Source organism: Schistocerca nitens, chromosome 4 (genome assembly GCF_023898315.1).
Source record: "Schistocerca nitens isolate TAMUIC-IGC-003100 chromosome 4, iqSchNite1.1, whole genome shotgun sequence".
Taxonomy (NCBI): domain Eukaryota; kingdom Metazoa; phylum Arthropoda; class Insecta; order Orthoptera; family Acrididae; genus Schistocerca; species Schistocerca nitens.
The window spans coordinates 578,356,457-578,380,496 of record NC_064617.1 but is presented as its reverse complement, the minus strand read 5'-3'; the positions used below and the strand labels follow the sequence as shown (position 1 = coordinate 578,380,496).

Genomic DNA, 24,040 nt, shown 5'->3' with positions numbered 1-24,040 from the left:
GTAGTTAGTTCCAGTAAAAAGGGTGGTAAAGTGAATGGAGAGGTAGGTAGTATAATAAGATAAAGAACGAGCAATGCTGACGAAAATGAAAATTATTATCACTGATCAAGGGAGTTAGGTAGGTTAGGAGTGGAAGTCATAGAATATGTAGTAGAAAAAGATGAGGATATTAGGAATAGACAGCAGAAAATGAGAGATAGATGTCAGGTAGACATTGAAGTTATTGAAGAAAATTTTGAAACTAATAATGAATTAAGTAGCAAAAGAAGACGACGAAATAACTAGTGACAGTGATTATAGTAGCAGTGAAAGCAGTATTGTGAGTGATGAAGAAGAAATAATAGAAGCTGATAAAGGATAGGAACTTAACGAAAAGTTAGATTTGAAAGAACAATTCCATGAAATATTAAAGAAAAGAGGTAGAAGAAGTAAAGGACAGTTTTACATAGGCCAACTCAAACTTTAGGAATAGTGAAAGATCCCTAATAATAAATCAGGAAACCAAAAGGGTTGAAGTTAACTTAGAAACTCATAAGGAAGAAGAGTTAATAGAAGATACCCTAGATGAAATACATACATTTTTAATAAAGAAAAACACAAAGAGTGTAGAAAATAGTGAGGACGAAACAAATGAAAAAGTAGAGGAGGAGAAAGGTGTAGGAGTAGTATTTTTAAGTGACAAGCAGGAAAAAAGAACAGCAAAGGAATTCGATGAAGGTAGGAGGAAGGAACCTCCAGATAAGAGAATAAAATTCGAGTCAGGTGAATTAAAACAGATAGGAATAAAAGAATACTGCAAATACAGTACAGAAAGGATAGGAAAAATCTCCGGACAAGAGGAATGATAGCGGACTGGACTCATGAAGCCATAGAACAGGACTTACTTAACGAAACTTACATAGAAACAATTGAAAATAAAAGGCTACCGTTAATAAATGTAGAGTTATATGGGGTTCAGGAAATTGCATTGTTGGATATGGGAAGTGAAGTAACAGGATATCAGAAGTACTCTGGAAACATTTGAAGGAGAGGAATGAGATAGCCGATATGTCAGTATCAGGACTGAAAATTATCAGTGAAACAGGTAAATTAAGTAAACCTATTCAAAGACAGGTGTTTTTGTGTTTTAAAATTGGCAATGTGAATTTTGAAACTGTATTTCTGGTGATACCAAACTTAAGTGTCAGTGCAATTTTGGGAGCTGATTGGGTGAACGACAACCATATAATTATAGATTGAGATCAAGGGCAGATGATAGTTAAAATGCAAATGAAGAGAAAAGAATTAAATTTGTAGGACAAGTGATAAGTGAAAGTGACCAGTTAGGCTGTCTACCAATAGTAGATTTACCATATGGAAACTATTATGATGAAGTAAATGCAGAGAACTTGTGGTTAGAGGACGATCGAAAGGTAATAAGTAAGCGAGAACAGATGAGGGAGAAAGTAGAAAGTATTGAGACTATTAATGAAGGACAGAAAGAAGAATTATACCAGATATTAGTCAATAATGAGAGAACTCTTTCAGAAGAACCAGGAAGAATAGTAAATATTGAATGTAGGCTGCATGTGAAAACACATGAACCATTTTATAAGAAACCATTCATGATACCCCTAGCAAAGAGAACAGCAGTCACTGAGGAACTAGAGAGAATGGAGAAGTTAGGAGTCATTGAAAGAAGTGATAGTAACTATAATAGCCCAATTATGTGTGTGGAGAAAAAAGATGGAGGTATTTGAGTAGCACACAATGCGCGAAAATTGAATACTATAATTGAAAGAGAATGCAATAAGCCAGATTGTTTAGATGAGATAATACAAACTATTAACAGGATACAGTATTTGAGTAGTCTCGATTTAATAGCCAGGTATTCACAGGTGTCATAAGCTGCTGAACATAGAAAATATACAGCGCTTTTATTTGCAGGTAAATGTTATCAATATTGTGTGGTACCATTTGGTCTAAACATATATGCTATTAGAATAAAAAATATATTAAATATATTTCGTATGATAACAGATTTTTTCTTTTGGCCGCTTCTTGCGTGAGTATAGATTTAGCGAACACTAACTTCTGCATCGAGTGTCCTTCTAGAGCCAAACCAAAAATAGAAAATGTATAAGAAGACTGTTAATTGGGCTTTTTAGGTACTTGATACTGTTATATGACAAGGTACCAATCATTCTCGATGAGAGGGACCTTGAGAAAATTTTGTTGGGAACCCCTGTTATAGAAAATTTGTACCAGATCAGGCTTTTAATAATCCAGCACTAAATGAGTCGTTGAAAATGGATAAGACATTTATTTGGACGAAAGAGTGTCAATAGGCGTTTGAAGTTTTGAATGCTAAATTGAGTGAAGATAATGTATTGGGTCACCCAGATTTGAAATTGCCGTTTTGTTCAGAGACAGATAGCAGTGCATATGGGTTAGGCACCCATTTGTTTCAAGTAGAAAATAGTATTGGAAAGGAACAAAGGAAATCCATTGCATTTGCTAGTAGAATTTTAAACACAAGTGAAAAGAATTATTCAATAGCAGAGAAGGAAGCATTGGCTATAACATGGGCTCGTAAGAAGTTTTAATTTTCTATGGGGACATAAGGTGCTAATTTACTGTGATCATCAGGCGTTGACATTTTTGACGAAATGCAAATTGTTACATAGTCGATTGACTAGGTGGATGCTGTATTTACAACTATTTGACTTTGAAATTAAGTACGTAAAAGGAGAACGGAACATAGTGACAGATGCATTTTCAAGATTGCCCATTGGTATGACAGCCACAGATAACGATATAGAAGTAGAGGGTTGTAAAAGAATCTACCATATTAAAGGGGTAAGTTATCAAAAGGAAGTTAAGAATATATATAAAAACATGAGAAGAGAACAGAATAATAATCAGTTTTGGGCAATGGGAAAGCACGAATTTAGGCAGAAGAATAACACAAAATTGACAGACTATTATTTTATATATAAAGGAGTATTATATGGGAGTAGGGAAGAAACTTCTGATTTACGGAGAGTGTGTTGGCCAGAGAAGTACATGATAACTCTAATTGACTACGTACATTTAAGTTACGGACATTGTGGACCAAAGAAGTGTTTAGAGAGATTGAATGAATCTATGTATTTTAATAATATGATAAGACAAATTCAAGATAGGATAAAGATATGTGATCTGTGCGAAAAAGCTAAAGTGTAAAGTGAGAAGAATAGAGGCTCTATGCAGTCAATTTTGCCTAACGATGTATTATAAATAGTGGCTTTAGATTTTTATGATGCGTTACTCAGAACCACAGGGGTTTTTTATTATATATTAGTCGCCTTAGATATTTTCTCCAAATTTATAAAATTATACACAATGAGAAAGGCAACGGCAAAATTGGTGTGTGACAAAAGATCAAAGACTACTTTTTTGAAAGTTGGGAAACCTAAAAGTATATTAACAGACAATGGGCCCTAATTTATATCAAAAAAGTGGAAAAATAGTGTGGAGTTACGAGTCAAAGTTAAGTGTATAACAGCATACCATGCTGCAGGTAATCCAGTGGAATGAAGTATGTGTGAAATAGGGATACTATGTCATACATATGCCTATGATAAACATAGTAATTGGGGAAAGTATGTGCAGGACATAGAAAATGTTATGAACAATGTGGGACATGAGAGTACAGGTTTTACACATAATGAAATTTTAAAGGGAATTAGGGAAAAGAACTTGGTTGAGGAGTGTATGGACTATCTGCCTAGAAAAGAAGTAGAAATGATGGAAAAGAAATGCTTAGTGAAAGAACAGTTAGAAAAGAAAAGTAACACACAGAGAAAACAACTTTAAAAAAGAGGGAAATTTACAAAAATTGAAATAGGGGATTTAGTATTGGTGAAAACCCATGTTAAATCAAAAGAAATTCGGAAATTTCAAAATTCTTGTATATATATAAAGGTTCATTTGAGGTAGCTGACATTCTGTGTACCAATGTATTTTACTTAATCTTCCCAAAGTCGGAATAGAAATATGGCGCTCTGAAATGTATTTGAGCTGAAACTGTATAGAAAAAGAGATTAAGGTAAAAGAGATACTAAAAGCGGTAGTATTAATATAAAATAACGTCAAGAGAGGGCAGCAGGGAATGGAGACAGCCAGCGAGAGGCATCTAGCGCCTTAAAAGAGTAACAGTACTGCTAGCCTTACCTGGGGTCAGTACTGCCCCTTTGAAACTGTAAATAGTGTGTATGGAAAATAGATAATAAGTAAATGAGTAAAAATAATAATTACGCTGTACTGATGGAAGAAGAATAAATAAAATAAAATAGACTACAAGTAAATGAACCAGTAATTTTACAAGAATAACAAGGGGAGTTTCTCACCTCCCCCCTCCCCCCCCTCCCCAGATAACGCGGATAGAACAGCGTAGCCGGGAGGCAAGAAAAAGAACAATGATCAGAGTCAAGTTGAGGTGGCTCACGGCAGTGGACGTTTTGCACGTGAGCTGGCGAGGCATAAGTATGCAGTGCACTAACTTAATTATTATAAAAGACAGTGCCGAAATGACGTTGTGTAGAGGGGAGCAGTGGCATATACATGTTAAAAGGGTTGCAGAACGAGGAGAAGTATGTTTCACTGAAAAGAGCGTTATTGTGCAATACGGCAATGACAATGGCAACCAGGTATACCCATGGCTTTGGACTCCACTATGGGATATACAGAGGCAACGGTAAAGAAGAAATTGTTAAGTGCACTGTGTTGGTCCAAGCTCGTGAATATAAGACTCTCCCAGCACCGTGAGTGATTGCAAGTGTGAAGCGGCGCTGTAGAATTAAGACCAAAAACAAACAATAATAAGTATTTGTTTTTCCAGTGTAAAAGAAGTATGTGTATATATACGAGTCAAAGAGTATTTTATCAGTGTTTACTCCAGATAGTGGTCCCAGTGAATATTATTTGGGAGTTAACCTGAATCCTTCACCACCTGGTACATGGCTTGGGTACAAGTCATGGGGTACACAAGAGGTCAACGGGAGCATTGGCAGTCGCATTGAGGCAGCGAATTTCGCTGGTGATAGTTACTGAGAATTGACAACTGTGGATGTCAACGAGCTGGAGGGGTCAGAAGACACTACAAGGAACTGTACTTGCAAGTTCCGGATGTTAAGCTGTGGGTGAAAATTAGTGTGCAGAGTAACTGCGTGAAAGTTTCAAGTGATCCAAATTGAAGTATTGAGGGTAATCGTCGTGATTAAATCCAGAAACATCACCACAGCTTAGTAGCCTTATCAGTAGTTATTGTAAAGATATTAGTAGATTAGTAGATGTAATATTCTAGTAATAATCTTTGTATTGTGTTGGGGAAAGGTGTGGGCGGAATAGAAAAAGCGAGGGTCCTTACTGAAGGATATGTGTGTCTGGGTAAGTGAAGATTAAATAAAATAGAATATCTCAAAGGGAATCAACCCAAGAGTTACTGCTTGAAGTGTTGCTGATTATTGCCCATTATAAAATTCTTGTATAATATAAATAGACTGTGAGGATTGTGAACGACAGGCGCCCTAAAGTGGGTCGTGGAGGGCAATCTGTCAGGCAGGTGTGCAGTCACGCCAAACGAAGTCTGATGGAAGAATCCTGGGGGGGCACGGTGGCCACAGAGTCTCACTTCTATTTGTGGTCGTCAGATCGACGCCACTGTGTCGTTAGGCGATGTGGCAGGAAGTCACAAGAATTAACTATTCTCGAGATCTGTAACTCTGGAGCTGTGAGGGGTGAAGGGTCTAGTGAAAATGAACAAATACTATTTGCGAACTGTCAAACGGATGTTGAATACTTGCGAGTATGTTGTTATAATGGTGAACTTGGTTGTCATACCTGTCATGGCAATGGCAGCGTATGATAAATCCAATCAGGATAACACAAATCTTACACTGTAGTTCACACCACCAAAGTCTTGTAAGTCCTTCACCTGTCCCACCCAGTCAACTGATTTGTCAATCATAGAACACTTCAGGGATGCCAAGGGGTGTGGGAGGGATATACCTCTTTACCAGCATCCTAGCAGCGGTCTTTAAGAACTGACATAGCATGTGTTTCAGGCACAGCAATAAATTTTCTCAAGGTGTCATTCAGAAGCCGTTAGCTTCCTTACCTCAGTGCATATAAGAATGTAATTCTGACATTAACGAAAGTTTACTACACTCCTGGAAATGGGAAAAAGAACACATTGACACCGGTGTGTCAGACCCACCATACTTGCTCCGGACACTGCGAGAGGGCTGTACAAGCAATGATCACACGCACGGCACAGCGGACACACCAGGAACCGCGGTGCTGGCCGTCGAATGGCGCTAGCTGCGCAGCATTTGTGCACCGCCGCCGTCAGTGTCAGCCAGTTTGCCGTGGCATACGGAGCTCCATCGCAGTCTTTAACACTGGTAGCATGCCGCGACAGCGTGGACGTGAACCGTATGTGCAGTTGACGGACTTTGAGCGAGGGCGTATAGTGAGCATGCGGGAGGCCGGGTGGACGTACCGCCGAATTGCTCAACACGTGGGGCGTGAGGTCTCCACAGTACATCGATGTTGTCGCCAGTGGTCGGCGGAAGGTGCACGTGCCCGTCGACCTGGGACCGGACCGCAGCGACGCACGGATGCACGCCAAGACCGTAGGAACCTACGCAGTGCCGTAGGGGACCGCACCGCCACTTCCCAGCAAATTAGGGACACTGTTGCTCCTGGGGTATCGGCGAGGACCATTCGCAACCGTCTCCATGAAGCTGGGCTACGGTCCCGCACACCGTTAGGCCGTCTTCCGCTCACGCCCCAACATCGTGCAGCCCGCCTCCAGTGGTGTCGCGACAGGCGTGAATGGAGGGACGAATGGAGACGTGTCGTCTTCAGCGATGAGAGTCGCTTCTGCCTTGGTGCCAATGATGGTCGTATGCGTGTTTGGCGCCGTGCAGGTGAGCGCCACAATCAGGACTGCATACGACCGAGGCACACAGGGCCAACACCCGGCATCATGGTGTGGGGAGCGATCTCCTACACTGGCCGTACACCACTGGTGATCGTCGAGGGGACACTGAATAGTCCATGGTACATGCAAACCGTCATCGAACCCATCGTTCTACCATTCCTAGACCGGCAAGGGAACTTGCTGTTCCAACAGGACAATGCACGTCCGCATGTATCCTGTGCCACCCAACGTGCTCTAGAAGGTGTAAGTCAACTACCCTGGCCAGCAAGATCTCCGGATCTGTCCCCCATTGAGCATGTTTGGGACTGGATGAAGCGTCGTCTCACGCGGTCTGCACGTCCAGCACGAACGCTGGTCCAACTGAGGCGCCAGGTGGAAATGGCATGGCAAGCCGTTCCACAGGACTACATCCAGCATCTCTACGATCGTCTCCATGGGAGAATAGCAGCCTGCATTGCTGCGAAAGGTGGATATACACGGTACTAGTGCCGACATTGTGCATGCTCTGTTGCCTGTGTCTATGTGCCTGTGGTTCTGTCAGTGTGATCATGTGATGTATCTGACCCCAGGAATGTGTCAATAAAGTTTCCCCTTCCTGGGACAATGAATTCACGGTGTTCTTATTTCAATTACCAGGGGTGTATTTTAATAAAGCTTACGTGATGAACAATTCTCAAAGTTTTATAAATACACACTATCCGATCAAAAGTATCCGAACCCATATCGGGGACATTAATAAGAGGTGCGTCCACCTTTCGCCTTTATGACAGTTTGAACGCAGCTGAAGACACTTACACTGAAGTGCCTGACTGGTAGTCCATTCTTCCTCAAGAGCCGAAACAGAGAAGTTAGTGATGTTGAACGATGTGTCTGGATTGAAGTCGACGTTCTAACTCATCAAATCAGTGTTCCACTTTGTTCAGGTCGGGACTACGGGCATCCCAGTCAGTTTCACGAATGTTATTGACCATTGCCTCAAAAATGCTACTTTATGAGAGGTTCAATTGTCATGCTGACTCAATTAATCATTGTCTTAGAAAACTGCTGTTCTAGTGTACGCATTATACAATGCTGTAAAATGTGTTTATAACATTTCGCAATAAGCGTTTTCTTAGGCCGACATGGGCGATCACACTCTAACCACGAAAAAGACCTCTTCCTGTAACACCATGTCCTAAGCTCTCTGTTGGCAGTACACATGATGACAGCTAACGTTCTCCAGCCATTCGCCAAACTCAAGGGCGTCGGGTTGCGACACAGTACAGAGTGGTTCAACACAACAAATCGCTTATTTGTAGGCCCCTCTGTCTAAGACGTCATCCTTTTCATCTCCTCAAGATTTGCTTAGTATTGAGTATAGAGATGTGCGGGCAATGAGGAGCTCCTCGACATTTATACCCCATTCTTTTAACTCCCTGTCACTGTCCTTGCTGTACTGCAGATAGCATTCTGGAAGTCACAAGTGATTCCTTCCTTTCATCTAATACTAACTTTTACAATCACTCTTTGCAAATTTTGACCCTCCCTCTCCGACAGTACATGAAGTGTGCCTTGTCTTAGGTTTAGGTGTGCTTTTTCCTTAGCGTTTCTGCTCGACAGTCACATCACCAACAGTATAAGGGCTGAAATTTCCCTTATGGATTTGTTACTCAGGCGACATCGAATGACTAGTCCGCGTTTGAGGTCACCGCTATCTCCTGGTGGACTCATTCTGCTATTACTGATTCTCTACTGACAGCAAAATACTGCTCACCTTCTTTTATGCCGGCGTGTCATCCCATCGTGACATCTGATGGTCATTTACGCATTCCATAGGGATATTTTTGATCAGATAGTGTATATGGTGCTTCATGGTGTAAGATTTCATACTAACCGTCAGTGTATAATACTACGTTACGTAAAGATGGAAAAGACAGGTTTGTCCTAACGATCTCTCTGAGTACTAGTGAAGACACAACATGCACGAGGTCACCTCTTCTGCACCTAGCAACAATGAGCATCACTGTGTTTCGGAGAAGGTTCCAGCTGGAGAAGATGCTGAGGAAGCCCTTCCGGTCCCGTTTGCTCTTCGCCACGGCGTGGAGCACCCGTGAGGTGAACGGGGCGACCGCAGAGCCGTTGGTGGCGGCGATGCGCCGCAGCACGGTCAGCGCCTCCTGCTCGCGGCCCCTGCAGGCCAACCAGCGAGGCGACTCGGGGAACCACCTGCAGGCAGCAACAGAGGCCGTGCGTCGCACCACTTAGGCAGGGGTAGTACACAAATCTGTGAGACTTAACAGACTGGCATTCCGGTAGTTGAGGAAAACATGTAGTTGTCAAAAATGTTTGGGCTGGCAAATCAAAATTACGACAAGAGTAAATATTCATAAAATCTTATATACTGTACTATAAAGGTAAAATTTGCTTGTGTGTGTGTGTGTGTGTGTGTGTGTGTGTGTGTGTTTACTCCTTAATGCTAAAACGGCTAGATTGATTTGGATGAAATTTGGAACAGAGCTAGCTTATACCCTGAATTAATATATAGGCTACCTTACATATTCCTACATATCAAAAGGGTAGAGATGAAAGACAACTGTAACCCATCATGCGCAAATACCCATACTTTATTCATGCAGTATTTGATGATAACACTTAGTGACTTGCAACAAACTTTACAAATTATATTAAACCTTTACAAAAATTTTGCTCGCTTACAACCTCACTATTAATAAAAAGTTTACTGCTTACTCCATTTTCGCTGTACATGCATTAACCACGCATGAAACATGACGTTTTATTATTTCTTTACTACTAACTGTATTCCTGACACATTTTTCAGACGGTATTTGCATGTACCACAGTTCAGAAGAAATTATGACAAATACTGATATGTGTGAAAAACGGCCTCATCATGCATTGTGTTTTAATTTCTTTACTACTAACTCTATTCACAACACATACTGCAGACAGTAGCCACATATACACTGGAGGTACCTGCAACACTCAGAACCATTTGAATTTTTTGTACCGGCAACATAATATCATTGTAGGATAAATATCTCATGAGATATTGATGTCATAAATATTAAAATAAAACTCCAGGACATAATTCGCTAGAGATACAGGTGAAGTATGTATACAAATACACGAGAAATACTTTGAATACATGTCAAATACATTTGACAGGTGTGTACGTGGGCAAAATCATGGGTAAAGACTACATGCTAAGCTCCTGGTACAATTTCAGACAAAGAACTCTCAGCATCCTATTGCTATGGGGAAGATAACGTGGGGAGAGAAGGTGGAGGATGAGATGGACAGACACAGAGGGGGATAAGGACACAGACTGTGGAGATGAGCAGAGAGACAGGGGGAGGAGGAGGAAATAGGCAGGAAAACGGAGGGGAAGGAGAAAATGGACAAACAGAGGAGGAAGAAATGGACAGGAAGAGGATGAGACAGACAGAGAAAGAGAGGAGGAGTTAGAGACAGGAGAGAGAGGAGGAGATGAAAAGCGAGAGGGAGAGGAGAAAAGGTGGAGTAGGATATCGACAAAGAGCGAGGAGGAGGAGATCGACAGAGAATGTGAGGAAGGAGGAGATGGAGAGAGAGAAAAGGAAGGATGGGATGGATAGAGGGAGTGGAAGGAGGGGATGGGCAGATGGAGTGGGGAGAGGAGGAGACTGACAGGAGACAATCAGCAGTTTGGAGGCCAGGGGAGGAAAAAGAGGAGATGGGTTAATAGAAAATTCCAATAAATACTTAGCCAGGCTTTTTTTTACAAACAGTCTGCCATTTGCAAGCCTCTTCACTTATACATAAGTACTGCAACCCACATTCATTTGAAACTGATTACTGTATTCAATCTTTGGTCTCGTTCCACATTTTTTTTACCCTGCACATTTCCCCGTCATTACCGAAATGCCGAATTCTTGATGCCTAATATATGTTTATCAATCAAACCCTGTCCTTAATGAAGTTGTGCCCTTAATTTCTATTTCCCCAGTGCGGTTTGGTACCTCCTCATTAATTATTCGACCTACTCATTTAATTTTTAGCATTTTCCTGTAGGGACACATTTCAGAAAACTTTATTCTCATGTTGTGAGAACTGTGTATCATCCATGTTACACTTCAGCATACTCCAGACCAGTTCCTTCAGAAAAAACTACTGTTAATTTGCATTTTGTATCCTCTCTACTCCAGCCACCGTCAGTTATTTTGCTGCCCAACTAGCGAACTTCATTTACTTCTCTTTGTGTCTCCATTCCTAATCGTCTCACTTAATTCTGCAAGAAATCCTATTGAATAAACATCCGCAACTGAATATCGTATCAAATATGGAGGCTACCTACTTTGTTTTTAATAGTCTGATTTCGCGAATATCGCGACCAGTTTCCGACTAACAGATGCCCATCATCAGGTGTAACGTTACTGAAAACAAGCAAGGAATTTTTTCTTTACATTTGCTTGTAAGCATAACGCAGTGAATACTAATAAGAACTACCTTAATTAGAACTCTACCTGCAGTCGGGCTAGTTGTAGATAAAACATAAGCAACGTCACAGAACATTGGCGATTGTGGAAGAAGAAAGGAAACAGAACTTATATAGATGGAGAGGCATAATTGTGTGTATTGTGTGTTAAATCGGGGACCTGGAAACGATGGAGAGGCTTCTTCCCACCGTAACCCTCAGTGGTTCACAATCCCACAATGGGCCACAGCAGTCCACTGCCCCACACCGAACCCAGGGCTATTGTGCTGTCGACCTCCAATGGACTGCACATTCCCTCCCCCCCCCCCCCTCCAGAACGTGTCATACCACACGTGTGTAATACCAAATGTATACGTGGTAGAGTAATTATGGTGTACATGTATATGGTGGAGACAGTGTTTGCACAGCAATTGCCTACATAGTGTAACTGAGGCGGAATAAGGGGAACCAACCCACATTAGCCGAGGTAGATGGAAAACCGCCTTAAAAAACGATCCACAGGCTGGCTGTTTTTTTTTCTTTATTGTATTTCAATTCCCCATCAGGGCGGGCTGGCAGCAGCATATGCGCTGCTCTTCAGCCGAAAGACATAGAACAAACAATAGAAGACATTTAAAAAGAACAAAGGAGAGAATATGGTGAACACAGATATAAAAAAGGGGGAACATCATGGAAGGCAATAGACAAAAAACGGGGTGACCTTAAAATGGAGATAAAGAAACTGTTAAAACTGTTTAAAAGTAGCACACACAAAAAGCCACACACTGCGACAATTAAAAGAACACAAGGCACAGTATGACTGGAGCATGAAAGGTATCGATGGACGGTGTAGCACATAACAAACACTGACGGCGAACCTCAAGGCAGTACACAATTAAAATCACACCTCTTGACGCACAGGAGAAACAGCACTAAACACAACACTGATGTGGCTCACTGACGATGATCTAAACAGAGGATCTGCCAGGCGCTAGGAGATGAGGGAGACTGGAAGAAGGGAGGGAGGGGAAGAGATGGGGGATATGAGCGGGGGGGCGCGCTGAAGAGGGCCAGGTAGGGAGGGATGTGGGAAGGAAAGAGGCAAGTATGGGGTGCAGGGCCTCAGGGGAGGGGGGGGGGAAGGAGGAAAATCCGCTCTGGGAGAAGGAGGGAAGAGGAAAGAAGGGAGCCCTGGGGAGGGGGGGGGGAACAAGGCCAGGTTATAGTTGGAAGGAAGGGTAGATGTCATGGCGAAGTTCGTCATCCGGGAGGGGGAGGCGTTGGAAATTGCCCTGATGAAGGAGATGGAGGGTGTGGAGGTGGAGAGAGGGAGGGATACAGCGATAGAGGCGCGGCAACGGGTGTGGGGTGGAGAGGAAGTAGAGAAACCAAAGGGTGGGGGGGATCAAGCCTGCGGACAATGTAAAGGATGCGGAGATGTTGGAGGAACAGGAGGAGGTTGGGAAGGGGATCAGTTCATACAGGAGCCGTGTGGGGGAAGAAAGGCGGACCCGGAAGGCAAGGCGGAGCGCATGGCGTTCAAGGATTTGGAGGGCCTTGTAAAAGCGGGTGGGGGCGGAGATCCAGGCAATGCTGGCATAACAGAGGATAGGACGGATGTGGGATTTGTAGGTGTGGAGGATGGTAGAAGGATGCAATCCCCATGTCTGGCCAGACAGGAGTTTCAGAAGGCGGAGGCGGGAATGGGCTTTCTGCTGGATGGTCTGGAGATGAGGGGTCCAGGTGAGGTGTCGGTCGAGGGTGAGGCCAAGGTATTTCAGGGTGGGGGTGAGCTGGATAGGACGACCATAAAGGGTGAGGTAGAAATCATGGAGGCGAAAGGAGCGAGTGGTGCGGCCTATGATGATTGCCTGGGTTTTGGAGGGGTTGAGACGGAGGAACCACTGGTTACACCAAGTGGTGAACTGGTTAAGGTGGGTTTGGAGGGTACATTGAGACCGTTGAAGGGTAGGATAGAGAGCCAGGAAGGTGGTGTCATCAGCATACTGGAGAAGGTGGACTAGTGGGGGTGTCTTGGGCATATCAGCTGTGTACAAGAGATAAAGGAGAGGGGAGAGGACAGAACCCTGGGGGACGCCAGCTGTGGGATAAAAGATATGGGAGTTGGTGTTGCGGAGGGTGACATAGGAAGGATGGTGCGAGAGGAAGGAAGCGACCAGATGGACAAAATTGATAGGCAGGGCGTAGGTTTGGAGTTTAAAGAGGAGACCAGGATGCCATACATGGTCATAGGCATTTTGGAGGTCAAGGGAAAGAAAAATGGTGGAGCGACAGGAGTTAAGCTGGAGGGACAGAAGGTGAACAAGGTTGAAGAGTTGGTCTTCAGCAGAGAAGGAGGGTCGGAAGCCACACTGGGTAAGGGGGAGGAGGTGGTGTTGAGCAAGGTGCTGATGGATATGGTGGGAGAGGATGGATTCAAGAACCTTACTGGAGACGGAGGTGAGGCAGATGTGACGATAGGAAGAGGTGGCAGAAGGGGGTTTGTTGGGTTTGAGGAATAAGAGAATGCGGGAGGTCTTCCACAGGTCAGGGTAGAAGCCAGTAGAGAGGATGACATTATAGAGATGGGCCAGGACAGTCAGGAAGGAATAGGGGCTTTCTCGAAGATGACGGTAGGTGACACAGTCGTGACCAGGGGCCGTGTTGCGTTTGGACCGGAGGATAAGTTTAATGTCTTGTGCTGTGATGGGAGTGTTTATGTTGGAGGGGGGCATCTGCCCCAAGTACTGGAGACTAGGAGCAAGTGGAGCGACCAAGGTATCGGCACGTTCCATGACAGTGGGGAAAAGAGAATAATCAAAGTGGGGATCATCGGGGATGGAGAAGACCTCGGAAAGGTGGGAAGCGAAGTGGTTGGCCTTACTGAGGTTGTCAGGAAGGGGGCGATCGTTATGGAGAAGGGGGTAGTGGGGAGTGGAAAGGGAACCAGTAAGGCGATGGAAGACGGACCAGTACTTGGAGGAGTTGATAGGGAGGGTGGTGTTGAGTCATGTGCAGGTCTGGCGCCAGTCTCGGCGTTCCGTTGCTGTAATAAGGTTCCGTACGTGTTGCTGTATTTGCCGGTGGCGTTGGAGTGTATCCCTGTCACGAGTGCGCAGGAAGGAGCGATAGAGGCGGCGGGATTCACGGAGGAGGAGGATAGCCTGCGGAGGGAGAGTGGGACGGTGTGAGTGGATGGTTTTAGTAGGAACATGGGCCTCCGTGGCGTCAGTAATTACCTACTGAAGGAAGGACGAGGCGTGGATGATGTCGTCAGGATGGCGATAGGTAAGAGGGTGGCTTTCGACCTGGGAGGAGATGGAGTCCCGGTAGGCTTCCCAGTTGGCACGGTGATAGTCATGGACGACCTTGGGAGGGGGTGCAGGGTGCGGAGCGGGAGGGGGCGGTGAGCAGACGTTATGGTGAGAAGGACAGGGAGGTGATCGCTACCTGTGGGGTCAAGGACGGCGACAGCAATACGCCCAAGGAGGTTGGCGGAGGCAATGACAACATCGGGGGTGGTGTCACTTTCTGGTCGGGTGTGCTGGGGAAGGGGAACAAGGTCACCTTGGATTGTGGAGAGGAACTGATGCCACAGCCGAAGGGCAGCAGGAGTGCAGCTATGGATGTTGAGGTCGGCGGCAATCACATAGGTGGAGAAGGTGCGGTCAATGTGCAAGATGAAGTCATAAGGAAGAGGAGCAGTGGAGCGGACATAGATGGTGGCGCAGGTAATGGTGAGGGAGGGGAAGAAGACGCTAAGGATAAGGTGTTCAGTGGGGTCATTGAGGAGAGGTTGTGGCCAGACGGGGATATGCTTAATAAGGTGGCCAATCACGACTCCACCCTGCGCACGAGGACCAGGAGCGTCAGTGCGGATATAGGGAGAGGTGCAGCTAGAATGGTGGGGCTGGAGAAAGGTTTCGTTCAAGAGGAAGGTGTCGACCTGGTGGTGGGAGAGGGTGTGCATGAGGAGGTATTTGTTGGAGCGGAAGGTGCGAATGTTCTGGAAGAGGATGCGATACTCGTGCTGCGCCATGGCGGGAAGGGGGGGGGGGAAGAGAGGGAAGGGAAGAGACTTAAACTAGGGTGTCGAGGCGGGTGAAGGTGAAGTGGGCTTGGTTGTGGGAGTAGGTGGCAAAGGTGTTCAGGTGGAAAATGGAGCGAGCGGCAGGGGAGATTTGTTGGAAGGTGTGGGGGCTCTGAAGAGGGTGAATGTTTTGGAGTACAACAGTAAGGAACTGGATGATGTCCTCGGCCGTGGGGGGTGGACGGAGGGAATTGTTGGGATGGACAGGGGGATCGGCAGGACGAACTGGGACTGTCGCTCAGGGGTGGCTGGAGGTGGTTTAGCTTTACACTTGTGGGAGTAGGTGGGACGGGGGCCATTGCAGGTATTACAGGAAGGAGGAGCATCGAGGTTGGGGCAGTTCTTAAGGAAGTGGGAGGCCTTGCAATGGGGACAGGTGGGGGGTTTTTTGCAGTTGGGAGTCAGGTGGTCATTGTACATCAGGCACCACTGGCAACGGTAGGATTGGGGAGGGGATTTGGAGGATTCGACAGGGTGGCGACGGTGGTATATCAGGACACCCTGGATGAGGAGATGGTCAATGGATGGGGCGGACTCAGAGAACACCCGCATGAGATAGGTGGGAGCAGATGCATTGTGGATACGGCGGGCAGAGCGGATTTCCAAGTCCGGGTGGGAGTTCAGTTCTGCCAACACTTCACCCTCTGTGATCACCGGGCTGAGCTTGGTGATCACAGCGGTGTAGGTGGGGGGGGGGGCGACGGGGAGGCCGGGGCTGACGAGGAGTGGAAGTGGAAAGGAAGGGTGTCAGAGAGGCGTGGGGCCAAACATAACTCGTAGGAGTTTTTGCAGGAGGTCTGTGTGAAAGGATGGGGACGGGGACTTGATAAGGACTGAGTCCGTGTGGGGAATGAGTTGGGAAATGGGAGCACCAGGTAAGTACTTTCGTATCTCCATGGTGAGGGTACTAGCGTCGAGGGACTTAGGATCAGGAGTTGACAGGACAAAGGTGTGGAGGGTGGGGGCCAAGGCATGGGTGGCAGGAGGAGGGATGGTGTCCATGGAGACGGCAGGAGGAGGGGGAGGTGGTGTTGACTTTTTGTGGGAAGTGGCGGGAGCAGAGTCGGTAAGGACGCGCTTTTCGGGTTTTTTGGAGACTGGAGGCTGGGAGGAGGGGAGAGGGACGGGGAGGAAAGGGAGGTGGCGGGTGGCAGATCCCTGTGGCGTATTGGAGGCGCCGGGAGAAGCAGCCGGTTCAGTGGTGGCGATGGTGGCTCGGCGGGACGTGATGCGTGCGGGAGATGCAGATGACAAAGTGATGGTGTGGGTGAGAGAGGGGAAGCCGACCACCTGGGGGGCGGCAGCAGAGGCGGCAACAGAAGCGTACGTGAGGGCGGGGGTAGTAGTGGGAGCTGTTGAGGGTGTGGAGGCTGGAGGAAAGGTGTAGAGGTGTGGGTATACAGCAGGGGAGGAGATAGGGGGATGGATAAGTGACGGAAGGGGAGGGGAGGTGTGAGGAGGGAGGCCAGGGGCGGCACTCCAGGAAGTGACTGTGGGAGAGGGGGAGGGGGAGGTGTAGATGAGAGTGGAGGTGGGAGTACTCATTGCAGACGAACGGCGACTGACAGACGGACGGGCAGCAGGCGGCGGCGGCGTCGGCATCGGTGGCGGCGGCGGCGGCGATGGTCGGCGACGAACAGACGGACGGACAGCAGACAGCAGCAGCGGCGGCGGCGGCGGCGGCAGCAGTTACGGCGACGGCGATTGACAGCGAGCTAGCAGGCGGACGGACGGACGAACAGCTACAGCAGCAAGCGGCGGGCGGGCGGACGGACGGACAGACAGACAGAATCTTCGAAGACGGAGATTCCACCCTGAGAGTAGCCCAGGCTTTACAGTCTGACGCTTTCGAAGGAGGGGATCCAACCCTCTAGATGCAGGCTGGCTGGTATGCCGGACCGCGACACTAATCCGCCGGGCGGATGCGTTCCGCTCGGGAAGCAGAGCGTTACACTGCGCTGCTAACCGGGCGGGCGAGAAGCATAATACAGAAAAACAGGTGAAAAATTACGTCTCGTGTTGCGACCCCGAACGCCGCGGGACTGGACAGAGCGGAGGCGACTGCCACAGGCAAGAGCAAGGCACAGAGGGGGTCACGCGGACCAGGGAAGCACGAGTACATAGGTAAGCTACTTCACAGGTGGGGCGATGCTTCAGCCATCTACACTCCTGGAAATTGAAATAAGAACACCGTGAATTCATTGTCCCAGGAAGGGGAAACTTTATTGACACATTCCTGGGGTCAGATACATCACATAATCACACTGACAGAACCACAGGCACATAGACACAGGCAACAGAGCATGCACAATGTCGGCACTAGTACAGTGTATATCCACCTTTCGCAGCAATGCAGGCTGCTATTCTCCCATGGAGACGATCGTAGAGATGCTGGATGTAGTCCTGTGGAACGGCTTGCCATGCCATTTCCACCTGGCGCCTCAGTTGGACCAGCGTTCGTGCTGGACGTGCAGACCGCGTGAGACGACGCTTCATCCAGTCCCAAACATGCTCAATGGGGGACAGATCCGGAGATCTTGCTGGCCAGGGTAGTTGACTTACACCTTCTAGAGCACGTTGGGTGGCACGGGATACATGCGGACGTGCATTGTCCTGTTGGAACAGCAAGTTCCCTTGCCGGTCTAGGAATGGTAGAACGATGGGTTCGATGACGGTTTGGATGTACCGTGCACTATTCAGTGTCCCCTCGACGATCACCAGTGGTGTACGGCCAGTGTAGGAGATCGCTCCCCACACCATGATGCCGGGTGTTGGACCTGTGTGCCTCGGTCGTATGCAGTCCTGATTGTGGCGCTCACCTGCACGGCGCCAAACACGCATACGACCATCATTGGCACCAAGGCAGAAGCGACTCTCATCGCTGAAGACGACACGTCTCCATTCGTCCCTCCATTCACGCCTGTCGCGACACCACTGGAGGCGGGCTGCACGATGTTGGGGCGTGAGCGGAAGACGGCCTAACGGTGTGCGGGACCGTAGCCCAGCTTCATGGAGACGGTTGCGAATGGTCCTCGCCGATACCCCAGGAGCAACAGTGTCCCTAATTTGCTGGGAAGTGGCGGCACTGCGTAGGATCCTACGGTCTTGGCGTGCATCCGTGCGTCGCTGCGGTCCGGTCCCAGGTCGACGGGCACGTGCACCTTCCTCCGACCACTGGCGACAACATCGATGTACCGTGGAGACCTCACGCCCCACGTGTTGAGCAATTCGGCGGTACGTCCACCCGGCCTCCCGCATGCCCACTATATGCCCTCGCTCAAAGTCCGTCAACTGCACATACGGTTCACGTCCACGCTGTCGCGGCATGCTACCAGTGTTAAAGACTGCGATGGAGCTCCGTATGCCACGGCAAACTGGCTGACACTGACGGCGGCGGTGCACAAATGCTGCGCAGCTAGCGCCATTCGACGGCCAACACCGCGGTTCCTGGTGTGTCCGCTGTGCCGTGCGTGTGATCATTGCTTGTACAGCCCTCTCGCAGTGTCCGGAGCAAGTATGGTGGGTCTGACACACCGGTGTCAATGTGTTCTTTTTTCCATTTCCAGGAGTGTATATCGAGTGTGAGACTGTTCCAGTACCGGTCAAACTCCTGCGACCTTACGAGATGACCACCGATCTGTAGCCACAGATGACAGTCTACAGTACTAGCCACCACTAGTAGATAGCCTGGGGACATACCAACCTCATTCCAGCATAGATCCGACAGCCTGCCAAATGACGGGCCATGATCAGCATTCAACACGACCGCAAGGGAGAGACAAGCGGTCCATCTGCTAGGACACAACGGGCAGCGACCAGAGAAGGACAGAATACTCGCAGAACGGCAGTGAGATACAACACACAAGCGCCATGGTCACCGCCCCTCCGAGCAGAGATTGCGCCGAGGCGCGTCTTCAACGCCACAGGCGACAACTTGGCCTCAGTAGCTTCCTCGTCGGCTTGATAAGCTACCAGGACTGCAGAAAATACAGTGACTAGACGTATTCAGAGAAATAAATGAAGTTAAAAACCATTTATCAACCAAGATCACATAAACTATTTTTGTTTTTATTTTAGACAACCGGTTTCAACAAACTAAGCTGTCATCTCCAGATCTTAAAATCTTTTGTCCTAAAACATGTAAATTTTACTCTCACCTTACGCACAAGATGTCAAGTGCGTGAGGTCGGTGTAAAACGAACATGTTTTAAAACAAAAGATTTTAAGACCTGAAGACTACAGCATAGTCTATTGAAACCGGTTGTTTATTTTATGCGATTTTGGCTGTTGAATGGTATTTAACTATTAAACAGATAGCCCTTTAGTTCTCGCAAGATGAAAAAATTCAAATAAATTAATTAATATCTAGTCCTGTTTTATAGTGGCTGCGGATGTCACACAGGATCTTGGGTCTTCATCCTTTAAACATTAGATATTTACTGCCAAGGACGGGGCGACCCCTACAGCGTTCAAATCATATCATCTCTAAAAATATTATGGATGAGTTAAAAAACAAAGAAAGCTTTTGAAAGTCTCTTCGGGTTTACTGCCGGATCCTAAAATTAGCTCTATTCAATATTTCGGCGATCAACTGTTCGCCATCTTCAGGTGAACGCTCCTTCTGCCGATGAGTCCTGCTGAGAACTGAGAAGCAGCGTTCTCCTGATGATGGCGAACAGTTGGATCGCCGAAATATTGAACTGAGTTGATTTTAGGATCAGACACCGAACCAGAGGAGACTTTCAAGACTTATTACGCAGGGAAATCCTACGAAGTCACAAAGAAAGGTTATGTTTACAATATTTATTAGTTTCTAGTTGCCAGATTACTGTATGACTTAAAAGCTGTATTAATGTAATTATTTTAGGTTAAATGAATCGCCAAATGTATACACTGAAGCGCCAAGAAAACTGGTACAAGCATGCTTGTTCCAATAAAGAGATACGTAATCAGGCAGGATACGGCGATGCAGTCGACAACAGCTACACAAGACAACAAGTGCCTGGTGCAGTTGTTAGATCGGTTACTAATGCTACAATGGAAGGTTATCAATATTTAAATGAGTTTCAGCATGGTGTTATAGTCGGCGCAAGAGCGATGGGACACAGCATCCCCGAGGTAGCGATGCATTGGGGATTTTGCGGTACGACCGTTTCAAGAGTGTACCGTGAATATCAGGAATCCGGTAAAACATAAAATCTCCGACATCGCTGCGGCCGGAAAGAGACCCTGCAAGAATGGGATCATCGACGACTGAAGAGAATCGTTTAACGTGAGAGAAGTGCAACCCTCCCGCAAATTGCTGCAGATTTCAATGCTGGGCCATCAAGATGTGTCAGCGTGCAAACCATTTAAAGAAACATCATCGATATGGGCTTTCGGAGCCGAAGGCCCACTCGTGTACCCTTGATGAATGCACAACACAAAGCCTTACGCCTCGTCTTGTCTCGTGAACACCGACAATGAGCTGTTGATGAATGAAAACATGTTGCCTGGTCGGACGAGTCTCGTTTCAAATTGTATCGAATGGATGGACGTGTACGGGTATGAAGACAAGCTCATGAACCCATGGACCCTGCATGTGAGCAGGACACTGTTCAAGCTGATAGAGGTTCTGTAATAGTGTGGAGCGTGTGTAGTTGGGGTGATATGGGACCCCTGAGTGTCTAGACACTACTCTGACAGGGACCACGTACGTAAGCATCCTGTCTGATCCCCTGCATCCATTCATGTCAATTTTGCATTCCGACGGACTTGGGTGACGCCCCACACGTCCAGAATTGCTACAGAGTGGCTCCAGGAACACTCTTAGGAGTTTAAACACTTCCGCTAGCCACAAAACTCCCCAGACATGAACATTATTGAGCATATCTGGAATGCTTTGCAACGTGCTATTCGAAAGAGATCTCCACCGCCTCGTACTCTTACCGATTTTTGGACATCCCTGAAGGATTCATGGTGTCAGTTTCCTCTAGCGCTACTTCAGACATAAGTCGAGCCCATGCCAAGTCGTGTTGCGGCACTTCTGCGTGCTCGCATGGACCCTGCTTGATGTTAGGCAGCTGAACCAGTTTCTTTGATTCTTTGATGTATTTAAGAAATATCTTTAAATACCTTATTCTCACTTACCATTCCACGACTTGCTTTGAAGCATGGGGTGTTTTAGGAAAATTCATCCAATTTTGCGAAGACAACATCTTCTACGTGAATGTATACAGAAACATAGTGGACATACGCAGAACAGTTAATAGTTTACCTTCGCTCTAGTTGTACGCTGCCAGATAATGTGGTTGTGGTAGGTGCCCTGATGAAGCTTTCTTGTTCCCTCGCTCGCTCCTTCATTGCAAATGGCGTCTCCTGTTTTCCGTTTCCACAGGCGGAATTCAGTTAGAATTGTGTGGAGTGATTTTTTTCTTAAGTACGGTACTGTACCTCCTACTATGCATATGGCGTTCGAAATTCACACTACACCGCTGTCCTCTGATTTCACCTGATCACTCGAAATGGAATCACTTTTGCTCTTTGTGAGGCTTTTTGAAAACTCCATCTGTGTGCCTTCTCTTCCAAAAACTCTGGGTAAATCGCGGCGCCGCATGTAACAGCATGCATGCACTGACTTCAGACATGCTCGTAAAAATACACGGGTTTGACTATTGTATGTGTGTTTATTGTGCTTCCATTGGATGAACATTGAGTATATGTGTAAGGCAAATAAAAACAATGGCCTTCAACGTAGTTTTAAAAAGGTTCTCAGTGTCGTATTCGCAAACCACGTAAAAGATACACACTTTTAAATTCCAAGAGTTCTATGAAAATAATTTCTTTTTAATCAAATGTACAATTAAAATCCTTCCCACATTTCTATCTATGTTTATGTAAAAGATACAGTCTTGTAAAACCCGATGAATCTCTTTGAAACAACCCGTACTATGAAGACATCACCAGCGTCGCTTACCACTGGCTACAGAAAAGTGTCAATTATGAAGAGCTGCTCGACCATCGTATCCCATTCTCTTTATCTCCGTACATACAGTTATTGTACAATATGGATGCTGGTAGCATTCTGGAACTCACGAGTGATTCTTTTCTCTGGTTTCATCCGATTTTTTACAACCACACACCGCAGTGCTCTACGGTCCATGTCCGACAGTACGTGAGGGCCACCTTGTCTTTGTTTAGCTGTGGTAGTTTCGTCACGCTTCTACTACACAGCCACATCAGTAACAGCAGACTGTGACAGTTTCAGAAGGGCTAAAATATGCCTGATGGATTTATAACTCGGATGACATCCTGTGACTAACGCACCTTGCAAGTCACTGAGACCACCTTACCAACCCGCTCTCTTGCTACAACTTCTCTACTGACAACACAATAGTCTCCTCCCCCCCCCCCCCCCCCCACGTCCCTTACATTGGCATATCTACCTCTCGTGACATTTACATTGTGGTATCTGTATACTTTCGACTAGATACTGTATCAATACCGCGGTTCGGAAGCGTTCCTCATGGTGACTGTCTTGAATCCCAGACATTCTAAGATCAAACTGACCAACCTACGCGTTTGGTACTCCCATTGACGATAATTTATTATCCAGAGCAGATTGAAGCGGACGAACATGACTAACGCATGAACTAATTGCACCCCTGAAAAGTTTCACATGTGGATGAAATACTTTATCGCTCTAACTCTGTGCATACACACGATTTTCCTGTGACTCAATTGTCTGAGTCCCTCAAGGCGAAAATGCGACAAATGTGGTTCTGCGAAGTCAGTCGGGATTTTTGTGTGAAACGAACATCCCTCTATTCACTCGTTTGCAACCTAAGTGTTTCTGAATCCGCTAACTCGTGGGTCCAATCTGTTCTAGTATATGTGGAAGACACATTTTCTGACCTCTGGACGAACAGACCAACTGCTCTGCGTTTCCATACATTAGGACACCGAAACTCGTGAGGTACTTATAAACCCTGCAGACAAATGACATAGGAGAGGATGTGTATCATCTCGAACCAGGTATCAGTCCTTCTTTTACCAATTACTCTTAACTCGTTTACACTTCCGCAGTTATCAGAGCAACCGACGCGCGCCTCAAGGCAGAGTAACCGTTCCTTGAGACAGAAAACAGGCAGGCATCAGCCCCAAGTCGGCTAGTATGTGTTCTTGCGTCAGTCAGTTTGTCAAGCGCTAATCGCTAAGGTTCAGCTTCCAGAAATGATAAGAGCATCTCTATGTATGATTCTACTTCTAATTTACATTTAAAATTCATGAACTGCTGTTTGTAAAGGAAATGTTGAGAAAATACTATATTTGTAACTAAGAGTAGTAGTCACCATACGGTTTTTCTATAACTGTGGTGTCTAAGTGTCTTCTTTACACTACAGTCCGGTGAAGAGATCCTACTTACAAATAGGTGAACACATCAAAGATACGCAACTGTAGTGTCAGTATCGAAAAGTAGAACGATTTCACGCCAGCATTATTCATTGCTTCACTGTTATCGCCCACACACGGCACCCCGCCTCAAACTCGC

General features: G+C 46.4%; 1 protein-coding gene across 1 annotated transcript in view; it reads right to left on the bottom strand.

Annotated features, from left to right (window-relative positions):
- Positions 1 to 24,040, bottom strand: part of LOC126252449 (solute carrier family 22 member 7-like) — a 156,932-nt gene that overhangs the window by 60,487 nt on the left and 72,405 nt on the right. The window contains exon 6 of the mRNA XM_049953343.1: positions 8,951 to 9,172. Coding sequence (XP_049809300.1) covers positions 8,951 to 9,172 — 222 coding nt within the window. The remainder of the gene's footprint in view (positions 1 to 8,950; positions 9,173 to 24,040) is intronic.